The sequence below is a fragment of the Aquarana catesbeiana genome, linkage group LG02 (assembly GCF_042186555.1).
Source record: "Aquarana catesbeiana isolate 2022-GZ linkage group LG02, ASM4218655v1, whole genome shotgun sequence".
Lineage (NCBI taxonomy): Eukaryota > Metazoa > Chordata > Amphibia > Anura > Ranidae > Aquarana > Aquarana catesbeiana.
Genome location: NC_133325.1, coordinates 13,255,628 through 13,268,065, shown reverse-complemented (window position 1 = coordinate 13,268,065; position 12,438 = coordinate 13,255,628). Strand labels below are relative to the sequence as shown.

Sequence of the window (12,438 nt, the reverse complement as noted above, 5' to 3'; positions counted from 1 at the left end):
TCTGGCTAACAAGATGGGAGAACCAGAGCTGCTGATGTACAGTATGAGGAGGATTTCGATTTTGTGGGAATTCCAGAGACTTGGTTTGACAGCTTTCGTGATTATCTGGCAACCATTCTAGCCTATTCCCTATATTTTAGAGATAGGGAGGGTAAAAATGGGGGAGGGGTATGCCTGTATATCAAGAATGATGTGCAAGTGAATTTCAGGGACGACATCACTGATGGAGCAAGGGAGGAGGTTGAATCCTTATGGGTAGAGCTCCGAAAGGGAAAAAAAAAAGGGGAAAGTAATACTGGGAGTATGCTATAGACCCCCTAACCAGAGAGAGGAGGGGGAGGCGGACCTCCTATCACAGCTTGGAATGGCGGCAAGGATGGGAAATGTTATTATAATGGTGGATTTTAATTATCCAGATATAAACTGGGCAGAAAGAACTGCGCATTCGTTTAAAGCTTGCCATTTCCTAAATGTCTTGCAGGACAATTTCATGGGTCAGATGGTAGACACACCAACTAGAAACAATGTGTTACTAGACCTACTGATTACTAACAATACAGAACCGATCGCAGAAGTAGAAATACGGGGCAACCTAGGAGACAGCGACCACAGGTCATTTCATTTCATTATAAATCACAGAAATAGGAAGCACAAGGGTAATACAAAGACATTGAATTTTGAAAGCGCCAACTTCCCTAAACTTGCTAGATGATATTAAAGTGGTTGTAAACCCTTACAGACCACTTTTATCTACAGGTAAGCCTAGATTAAGGCTTACCTGTAGGTGCAAGAAATATCTCCTAAACCTACATGCACCGATGTTTACGGTGCATGCGCGGGAGTGATGTCATCGCGGCTCCGGCCAATCACAGCGCCGGAGCCGCGATACCCGGAAGGAAGGTGGACACTTCATGGAAGAGGGGACAGTGGTGACATCGTAGGCTCCTGTGTCAGGTAAGTGACACATAATAGGCTACTATGCAAAAAAAAAAAGCCAGTCGCAAGTCGCGCAAAAACGTGCAAAAACACACGATAAGAAAACACGGGAAAAAAAAAAACTCTGGAAAAGCAGCCTTATGCCCCGTACACACGATCGGACATTCCGACCACAAAATCCATCTGATTTTTTCAGACGGATGTTGGCTCAAACTTGTCTTGCATACACACGGTCACAGTTGTTCGGAAATTCCGAACGTCAAGAACGCGGTGACGTACAAGACATATGACAAGCCGCGAAAAATAAAGTTCAATAGCCAGTGCGGCTCTTCTGCTGATTCTGAGCATGCGTGGCACTTTGTGCGACGGAATTGTGTACACACGATCTGAATTTCCGACATCGGACTTTGTTGTCGGAAAATTTTAGGTCCTGCTCTCAAACTTTGTCTGCCCACACACGGTCGGAATTTCTGACAACAAGGTCCGATCGCACATTTTCCATTGGAAAATCCAACAGTGTGTACAGGGCATAAGAGTGTGATTGGGATATTGGGTTTATAGTAGGGTTGCACCGATATCGGTATTGGTGCCAATACCAAGCATTTGCACGAATACTCTGGAAAATGCTCCGATATCTGAAACCGATACCTTTGCGGTGCAATTTGAGCCCATACAAAATGAAAGAGCTCAAATCGCACTGCAAAGAATTGCATGCAATTTGAATAGGAATGCAGTCTGATTCCTGCCCCAGTCCCCCTCCCCCCCCCCTCCGCTCCTGTGTGAACCCAGGCTTGTCATTACTACTTCAGCCTGGGTTCACACCCAATTATTGGCAAGTACCTGACCGAAAGTACTGGTACTCTTACTCGCCGGTTAAAAAAACGGTATCCGTGCATCCCTAGTTTATAGAATAATGAACAGCATTTGTCTGCATAGAGAAGAAATGTGCATTGTACAATAATCATATCATTCTTTGTTTGCAGTTTTACTTATTGCAGAATGGGATCCCTCGCGGGTATACTCTTCTCTCTCTGGCTGATATCTGGGATTCGGGTATGTAGAGTGCTGTAAGTGGTAATAAAATACCAGAAAAAAAAGGAATAATAATAATTTTTTTAGGTAAATAATAAATAACATAAATTAATATTTTATTTTTAATACAGTTGTGCTCATAAGTTTACATACCCCGGCAGAATTTATGATTTCTTTGCCATTTTTCAGAGAATTTGAATGATAACACAAAAACTTTTCTTTCACTCATGGTTAGTGTTTGGCTGAAGCCATTTATTATAAATCAACTGTGTTTACTCTTTTAAATCATAATCACAACAGACACTACCCAAATAACCCTGATCAAAAGTTTACATACCCCAGTTCTTATTACCGTGTATTGCCCCCTTTAACATCAATGACAGCTTGAAGTCTTTTGTGGTATTTGTGGATGAGGCTCTTTATCTTCTCAGATGATAAAGCTGCCCATTTTTCTTGGCAAAACGCCTCCAGTTCCTGGAAATTCTTGGGCTGTCTTGCATGAACGGCATGTTTTGAGATCTCCCCAGAGTGGCTCAATGGTATTGAGGTCAGGAGACTGAGATGGCCACTCCAGAACCTTCACTTTATTCTTCTGTAGCCAATGACAGGTCAACTTGGCCTTGTGTTTTGGATCATTGTCATGTTGGAATGTCCAAGTACGTCCCATGCGCAGCTTCCTGGCTGATGAATGCAAATGCTTTTTTGATAACATACTGCATTCATCTTGCCATCAATTTGGACCAAATTTCCTGTGCCATTGTAGCTCACACATCCCCAAAACATCAGCGATCCACCTCTGTGTTTCACAGTAGGAATGGTGGACCTTTCATCATAGGCCTTGTTGACTCCTCTCCAAATGAAGCGTTTATGGTTGTGGCCAAAAAGCTCAATTTTGGTCTCATGACTCCAAATGACTTTGTGCCAGAAGGTTTGAGGCTTGTCTCTGTGCTGTTTGGCATATTGTAAGTGGGATACTTTGTGGCATTTGCTTAGTAATGGCTTTCTTCTGGCGACTCAACTATGCAGCCCATCTTTCTTCAAGCGCCTCCTTATTGTGCATCTTAAAACAGCCACACCACATGTTTTCAGAGAGTCCTGTATTTCACCTGAAGTTATTTGTGGGTTTTTCTTTGCATCCTGAACAATTTTCCTTGCAGTTGTGGCTGAAATTTTAGTTGGTCTACCTGATCATGGTTTGATTTCAACAGAACCCCTCATTTTCCACTTCTTGATTAGAGTTTGAACACTGCTGTTTGGCATTCTCAATTCCTTGGATATCTTTTTATATTCCTTTCCTGTTTTATACAGTTCAACTACCTTTTCCCACAGATCCTTTGACAATTCTTTTGCTTTCCCCATGACTCAGAATCCAGAAACGTCAGTGCAGTACTGGATAAAAGATGCAAGGGTCTGTCAGGAGTCCAGAAACTCATTGACCTTTTATACTCACACACTAATTACAAGCAAACAGATCACAGGTGAGGATGGTTACCTTTAATAGCCATTCAAACCCCTTTGTGTCAACTTGTGTGCATGTTATCAGGCCAAAATCACCAGGGTATGTAAACTTTTCATCAGGGTCATTTGGGTAGTTTCTGTTTTGTGCCTTATTACTTTATTTGTTTTATAGATTAATTCTCCTCTGACGAAGCCGTCTGTGTGCCATGAAACTAGTAGAGGACTGGTTAATCTATGAAAAAACTCCATCACCAGATACTCCTTGGGGAAACCTTTGAGTATTTGTATACTGTTTTTGAATTTTTATTGAGATCTATGTATGTTTTTCTATGTAATAAATTATTTCATTTTTACCCTAAATTCATTAGTGTGTATCAGTACCGAGATAGTCCACCAAAAACTTTGTTGGGTCAGAGTGGATGTTTGGACAGCCACCGCAACTGTCCCTACGCTCCTACCCTCCCCCTCTTTCCCTATATAATTTCTGGATGATGGTACTTTTTTATGCCTAGCTTTAGGCTCTGTTATTTGAGGCTATACTCAAAAATTTCTCATGATTTAAAAAGAGTAAACACAGTCGATTGATAATAAATGGCTTCGGCAAAACTAACCATTAGTGAAAAAAATGTTTTTGTGTTATCATTCATAGTCTATGAAAAATGGCCAAGAAATCATAAATTCTGCCAGGGTAAGTAAACTTATGAGCACAACTGTATATAAAAATAAATAAAATATGATATACATGATTGCTATACAAATTTTACTGTGATTTACTAAAATTAAGCGTCAGGACTGCTGATAAGGTGGTACCACCCACCAATGTTATTGTAATTGTACTTGGGTTGTCAGAGTTTCTGAGTTCTGGTTAAGGTCCGGTTCAAACTGGTGCGACATACGCTCCAACTAAGGAAGCACATGCCGCATGACGTGTATAAATCAATGATTCCCTATGAGCTTTGAAAAAGGTTCCTGCACTACTTTTGTCCGACTTGGGCATGATATCAGCCCATTGATTTGAATGTAAGTCGCATCCAAGTCAGATCATCATCTTAACTGATCCGACTTGTGGCATGTGACTTGTGCTCTGAGATTCTTGAATGGGAACCCGATGCCAAAATTAAAAAAAAAAAATGGCATGCGGTTCCCCTCCAATTCCAAACCAGGCCCTTTGAGTCTTGTATGGATCTTGAGGAGGGAACCCCACACCAAAATAAAAAAAAGGCGTGGAGTCCCTCCTCATAATCCATACCAGACCCTTATCTGAGCACGCAGCCCAGCAGGTCAGGAAAGGGGGGGCGAGTGAGCGCCCCCCCTGAACCATTCCAGGCCACATGCCCTCAACATGGGGGTTGGGTGCTTTGGGGCAGGAGGGGCTCTGCGCCCTCCACCCCCACAGCACTTTGTCCCAATGTTGATGGGGACAAAGGCCTCTTCCCAACAACCATGGGCAGTGGTTTTGTGGGTCTTTGGGCAGAGGGCTTATCGGAATCTGGAAGCTCTCTTTAACAGGGAGCTCCCAGATCCCAGCACCCCCTGTGTGAATGAGTAGGGGAAACCGTGTACCCCTACTCATTCACCCAAAAAAGTGTCAAAAATAAATAAAAACAGTACACAGGTTTTTGACAAAGTCCTTTATTAAAAATGAAGAATGTTCCCCATCGTAGCTTCAACATGCCTTCTCTCTCCAGTAATGTCTTCTTCCTCCGGTCTTCTCCCTCCAGTGATGTCTTCTCCCTCCGGTTCTTCTCCCTCCGCTGATGTCTTCTTCCTCTGGTTCTTCTGCTGGTTCTTCTTCCTCCGCTGATGTTTTTCAAGAAGCTAGATCCCGCTGTTGTGTTAGCTCCGGTGTCTGCCATGTCTAATATAGCAATGGGAAGTGGCCACCTGGTGATGTCATCCGAAGACCCCACCCCCTTGTGACATCACCACTCCATCATGCCCCAGGCGGTGACGTCACAAGGGAGTGGGGTCTCCAGATGGTGTCACCGGACGGCCACACCTCATGGCTATATGAGAAATGACAGACATCGGAGCTAACACAACAGTGAAAGCTAGCATTGGGAGAAGAAATCAGCGAAAGGAGAAGAACTGGCAGAAGAACCAGAGGAAGAAGACATCAGCGGAAGGAGAAGAACCGGAGGGAGAAGACACGCCCGCTCGTGGAATGGTGACAAACTTTTACCCTTAAAAATCTCCATAGGCGACATTTAAAAATTTCTACAGGTTACCAGTTTTGAGTTACAGAGGAGGTCTAGGGCTAGAATTATTGCTCTCGCACAAATGATCACAGCGATACCTAACATGTGTGGTTCGAACACTGCTTACGTATGCGCTCGCTTCTGCGCGCAAGCTTGGCGGGACGAGGCGCTTTAAAAAAAAAAATTTCTTATTTATTTTACTTTTTATTTTTTATTTTTACACTGTCCTTTAAAAAAAAATGAGTCACTTTTATATTTCTATTACAAGAAATGTAAACATCCTTTGTAATAGAAAAAAAAAGCATGACAGGACCTTTTAAATGTGAGATCTGGGGGTTAAAGAGACCTCAGATCACATTTACACTAAAATGCAAAAAGAATTTCTCCTTTAAGACTGGAGGGTGGTGGCCATCTGTCGCTCACTTAGCATCCAGCCTGTGAGAGAAGAGGACACGATCGTCTCCGTCGCTACCGACGGCTCTGGTAAGCGGCGGAGACGACCGGAGCACAGCAGGAGGGGGGGCACCTCTCCCGCCCCGATAAAGGTGATCTTGTGGCGAATCCGCCGCTGAGACCACTTTTATCTGAAAGCAGACCGCCCGCTGACGAAGAGGATACCGGGGTTATGGCAGCTAGCTGCTGCCATAACAATGGTATTCCTCTTCAAACAGCCAATGTACAACTGCGGCGGCAGTCCTTAAGTAGTTAATATCATCTGGCAGAAGAAATTAAGCTGTGCTTAGGGATATGTACCAAATAAGAACAGGTAGGCCACAGCTACCTACAGGTCAGTCAGAAAAAAAAAGGGAATTTGGAAAATACTAAATTCCTACACCAGTGTTTGGGAACCTTGGCACCCCAGATGTTTTGGAACTACGTTTCCCATAATACTCAAATACACTGCAGAGTGCATGAGCATTATGGGAAATGTAGTTCCAAAACATCTGGGCTGCCAAGGTTTGCCATCACTGCCCTACACCATACATTCAAATTATATAAAAGATAATCTTGTCCACTACTAAAGGTCGTTGATCTCTCACTAGCCCCCAGGCCTACATCCCCACAACTCCCCACAAAGTAATTTTTCAAATATGTTTATTCACAGGTGGGTCATCAAACGGTAGTTTTTGACATGATGCCAAATACATTTGATGACCAGTACATTGGCTGTGAAGATGAGATGGAGCGTAAGGTGTCAGAAATACTAGAAGAAGAGCTGATATACAACCAGCAGTTTGCTGAAATGTGGAAAACCGCAAGTAAGTCCTGGGAAGAGAAAAAGAAAAATGTATCCCTTCCAAGCAAGTTTGATGACAACTATGGCATAGCAGTTGTATTGTACACAATGGATAATCCATACCCTATATACAGTCAGCTGAATTTCAATGTCTCAAGCAAGGGAGAGTCTAGAGATTCGTACATGCAATATTTCAATTTTAAAGCTCTTCACTTTTACCTGACCCGAGCCTTACAGGTGCTGAGAACAGGCTGTGCCAAGAAGACTTGGGTCTACAGGGGGACAAGGATCGGTGCTGTAGTTGTAGCTAAAGAAATGCGTTTCGGTCGGTTTACATCTTCGTCCATAAACAGAACGACTGCCGAAGAGTTTGGGGTAAACCCCTTTTTCAACATATCAACTTGCTACGGTGTGGACATAGCTGACTTATCAGATTTTGAGGAACAAGAATATCTCATTCCCGTTGCAGAAACATTTAACATGATAAACCAGATCGGAACCAAATATGTTCTGGAAAGTACCGGAAAACTCTGTAGCTATTTCAACTGCGCTTACTTAGGAGGTGAGGAGCACATTTTACCGTACGCCTGTCTGTTCATGTGCCTTCCATTCTTCTAAATGGTTAAAAATCTGTGGCTGCTCAGGGGCGGAGCTTTATAAAATGGGTGTGGTGGACAAAGCTAGGACAACATTTGTTTGCCTTGAGGGCGAGGATGAAGGTAAAATGTTTTTTCCTGTTTGCATGGAGTGGGGAAGCGTTAGAACTATCGCCAGGTTTGTTGGGGGTGCAGAAGTGGTAGAGCCAGACCAAAAGACGTGCAGAATGAAAAAAAAAAAAAAAAGTTTCGTTTTGATTCGTTGTTTACATAAATTTGTTTAGTTAAATTCGTTTAATTCATTTTCAGAATTTGTTTTGTTTATTGGAATTCAAATCAATTCAAATTGTTCAAAATTTCATTCAAATTGCATTCAAATTCAAATCGGATTCCATTCCAAATCAAATTTATTCTATTCGAAATTTGAATTTTGGAAGATGGTTATATTCTTTCTATTCCATTCTATTGTTTTTTTTTTTCTATTCTATTCAATATTTTTCTATTTTCTATTCTATTCAAATGTATTCTATTTGAAATTCAAATTGTTTATTTTATTCTTTTCTTTTCTATTCTATTATCTATTCTATTCTCTTCACATTTATTCTATTCAAAACTTCAAATTATAGGAGAAGCTTATATTCTTTCTATTCTATTGTTTTTTTCTATTGTATTCTTTTCTTTTCTACTCTAGTCAATTCTATTATTTTTTTTTCTATTCTATTCTATTCTTTTTGAATTCAAATGTATTTTATTTGAATTTTGGGAAATGTTTATATTCTTTTTTGAAATTCGAATTTCAAAAGATGGTTATATTCTTTATATTTTATTATATTCCTTTATTTTCTGCTCTGTTTTATTCTGTTCTTTTCTAGTTTCTATTCTATTTTGTTCTGTTTTAGTCTAATCTTTTATTTTCTATTCTATTTTGTTCTGTTTTAGTCTAATCTTTTATTTAATATTCTGTTTTGTTCTGTTTTAGTTTATTCTTTTATTTTATATTCTATCCCTTTTTTTTGTATTCTATTTTTTTTCTATTCAATTTTTTGCTATTTTTTTTGTAATTTGTATTCTGTTCTGTTTTACTCTATAAAATTATATTATTTTATTTTCTATTCTAATCTTTTCTATTCTTTTCAATTCTTTTCATTTATTTTATATTCTATTTATTTCTCTTTGGAAATTCAAATTCGATTTGAAAACGATTTTAATTTCGTCCGGAATTTTGATTTGTCATTTTGGATTAAATTCATTATTATTGTAATTTGGAAATTTTAATTCATCTGAATTTCCAAATAACAAAAAAAAAAAAAACCGCACATGTCTACAGAGCAAATTTTTTTTTTGAAGGTAAAAAGTATTTACATCATGAAAATTAGACGTGTGCACTGCCAAAAAAATGTGTTGATTTTCGTTTCATTCGTTTTTTGGGGTTTTTTTTTTTCGTTTTTCGGGTTCATCCGTTATGATCGAAAATCGTTATTTGGAATAGTTTCCTAACTTCGGAAAAATTTGAATTTGTTATGTTACATTCGTTTAGATGGAATTTTTTGTTTGGAAATTTGCAAATTCACATATTCGAAAACTCGGAAATTTGAAAATCTGAAAATTTGAAATAACTAACTAATAATACCCGACTAATTATTATAGGTATTGGAATTTCCTTTCAAATTTGGCTGTTTATGAAGGTAATGGATACAAAATTTATCCGAATTATCCGAAAATAATGAATGCCGCATTTTTTTTTTTTTTAAAGGTGTTTATTTATGAGTTTTGCATGTAAACACAAGAGTAAACAATACAGTGAAATAAAAGGGAGTAACAAGGTACCAGCTATGTATTACAAAAAATGTATTACAAAAAAATCAAATATATCCATGTGGGTCTTGGCAACCAATTGAAAGCAATGATATAAAATCACAATCACTCCCAATTACCCCAAAAAAATTATTATAGTATCGGGAGAGGAGAACTAGGAAATAGGATGCAACAGGTTAGGTGCCTAGAAAACAAAACAACAGCAGCCACACACTCACACTCGTACATACATACATACACACCCTGAACGTCCACTCGTCTCGGCCCACCTCACTCTTAATTTTCAGAAAGACACGTAGCAATAGTATATTAAGCCATATTCATTTCAACTATTTAATTTCCTCTTGGGGTGTTAAGATATCACTCATTGTAGATCAATCTTAACCGCTTCAGATTTGCGCTATTGCCAAATGACGGCAACAGCGCGGACCTACATTGCCGGGACGACATCTATTCACGTCGTCCCGTGGACGAGCGGCCTGCGCGCCCCCTGCAGGGCGCTCACAGCGCGCTGGGTGATCAACGAGTCTATTAGACTCGCCTGATCACAGATCAGAGTAAGGGGTCAGTCCCGACCCCTTACCACATGATCAGCTGTCAGCCAATGACAGCTGATCATGTGATGTAAACAGAGCCGGCAATCGGCTATTTTTTCTCCTCACGCTAACAGCGTGAGGAGGAAAGAAAAAGCCGATCACCGGCGGCCGTGAGAGGGACATCAGTCCCGATCACGACGCTCATCTGCCCCCTGCCAGTGACACCTAGCAAAAGGGAGCAGTGCTGCCTACCAGTGCCCACCAGCGTCACCCATCAGTGCCCACAGTGCCATCCATCAGTGCCCACAGTGCCACCCATCAGTGCCCACAGTGCCACCCATCAATGCCACCCATCAGCGCCCACATCAGTGCCACAACAACAGTGCTGCACATCAGTGCCACCTATCAGTGCCCATCAGTGTCACCTACCAGTGCCCATAAGTGCCCATCAGTGCCGCCCATCACTGTCCATCAGTGCCTCCCATCAGTGCTGCCCATCAGTTACCCCCATCAGTGGTACCTATCAGTGCCCATCAGTGCCACCTATCTGTGCCACCCATCCGTGCCACCCATCCTTGCCACCCATCAGTTCCACCCATCAGCGCCCATCAGTGGCCATCAGTGCTGCCTTATCTGTGCCCATCAGTACCGCCTTATCTGCCCCCATCAATGCTGCCTTAACTGTGCCTATCAGTGCCACCTTAACTGTGCCTATCCGTGCCCATCAGTGCAGCCTATCAGTGCCCACCAGTGCCACCTCTTTAGCGCATATCAATGAAGGAGAAAAATTACCTGTTTGTAAAATTTTATAACAAACTATGAAACATGATTTTTTTTTTCAAAATTTTCCATCTTTTTTTGTTTGTTTAGCAAAAAAATAAAAATCCCAGCTGTGATCAAATACCACCAAAAGAAAGCTCTATTTATGGGAAAAAAATGATAAAAATTTCATTTGGGTACAGTGTTGTATGACCGCGCAATTGTCATTCAAAGTGCGACAGCACTGAAAGCTGAAAATTGGTCTGGGCAGGAGGGGGGTTTAAGTGCTCAGTAAGCAAGTGGTTAATTAGGCTGTCTGAGACAACAAGACGGTACCCCAGAATGAATTAGAGACATCCAGCCACGGTTGCCATAATAGGGGAGTTTCCAATTAATAATGCGGTAAAGGATTTGGGTCATTGGAGAATTGACATCCCTCCAGTGCAATAGTATAACTTTTCTTGCATAATACAGAACTGAGTAGGAGATAATACAGAGAAGGGATGAGCTTCGAGTTCGAGTCGAACTCATGTTTGACTCGAACATCGGCTGTTCGCAAGTTCGCCGAACAGCAAACAATTTGGGGTGTTCGCGGCAAATTCGAATGCCGCGGAACACCCTTTAAAAGTCTATGGGAGAAATCAAAAGTGCTAATTTTAAAGGCTTATATGCATGGTATTGTCATAAAAAGTGTTTGGGGACCCGGGTCCTGCCCCAGGGGACATGTATCAATGCAAAAAAAAGTTTTAAAAACGGACGTTTTTTCGGGAGCAGTGATTTTAATAATGCTTAAAGTCAAACAATAAAAGTGTAATATCCCTTTAAATTTTGTAGCTGGGGGTGTCTATAGTATGCCTGTAAAGGGGCGCATGTTTCCGTGTTTAGAACAGTCTGACAGCAAAATGACATTTCAAAGAAAAAAAGTTATTTAAAACTACTCGCGGCTATTGCACTGCCGGTCCGACAATACACATAAAAGTTCATTGATAAAAACAGCATGGGAATTCCCCACCCGAACCAAAATTAAAAAAAAAATGACGCGGGGGTCCCCCTAAATTCCATACCAGGCCCTTCAGGTCTGGTATAGATATTAAGGGGAACCCCGGACAAAAAAAAAAAAAATTACGTGGGGGTCCCCCTAAATTCCATACCAGACACTTCAGGTCTGGTATGGATTTTAAGGGGAACCCCGCGCCAAAGTCCTGCTTTTTTACATCGATTTTGCCGCGTATTGCGTTTTTTTTTTACACTGTACAGTGGGGGCGGAAAGTATTCAGACCCCCTTAAATTTTTCACTCTTTGTTATATTGCAGCCATTTTCTAAAATCATTTAAGTTCATTTTTTTTCCTCATTAATGTACACACAGCACCCCATATTGAGAAAAACACAGAATCGTTGACATTTTTGCAGATTTATTACCCAGAACCCTTCCTAGAGCTGGCCATCCGGCCAAACTGAGCTATCGGGGAAGAAGAGCCTTGGTGTGAGAGGTAAAGAAGAACCCAAAGATCACTGTGGCTGAGCTCCAGAGATGCAGTCGGGAGATGGAAGAAAGTTGTAGAAAGTCAACCATCACTGCAGCCCTCCACCAGTCGGGGCTCTATGGCAGAGTGGCCTGAAGCCTCTCCTCAGTGCAAGACACATGAAAGCCCGCATGGAGTTTGCTAAAAAACACCTGAAGGACTGCAAGATGGTAAGAAATAAGATTCTCTGGTCTGATGAGACAAAAATAGAACTTTTTGGCCTTAATTCTAAGCGGTATGTGTGGAGAAAACCAGGCACTGCTCATCACCTGTCCAATACAGTCCCAACAGTGAAGCATGGCGGTGGCAGCATCATGCTGTGGGGGTGTTTTTCAGCTGCAGGGACA

General features: G+C 41.2%; 1 protein-coding gene across 1 annotated transcript in view; it reads left to right on the top strand.

Moving 5' to 3' along the window:
* Positions 1-1,922: 1,922 nt before the first annotated feature.
* Positions 1,923-12,438, top strand: part of LOC141129607 (ecto-ADP-ribosyltransferase 5-like) — a 45,575-nt gene continuing 35,059 nt past the window's right edge. The window contains exons 1-2 of the mRNA XM_073617706.1: positions 1,923-1,989; positions 6,730-7,423. Coding sequence (XP_073473807.1) covers positions 1,936-1,989; positions 6,730-7,423 — 748 coding nt within the window. The 5' untranslated portion in view covers positions 1,923-1,935. The remainder of the gene's footprint in view (positions 1,990-6,729; positions 7,424-12,438) is intronic.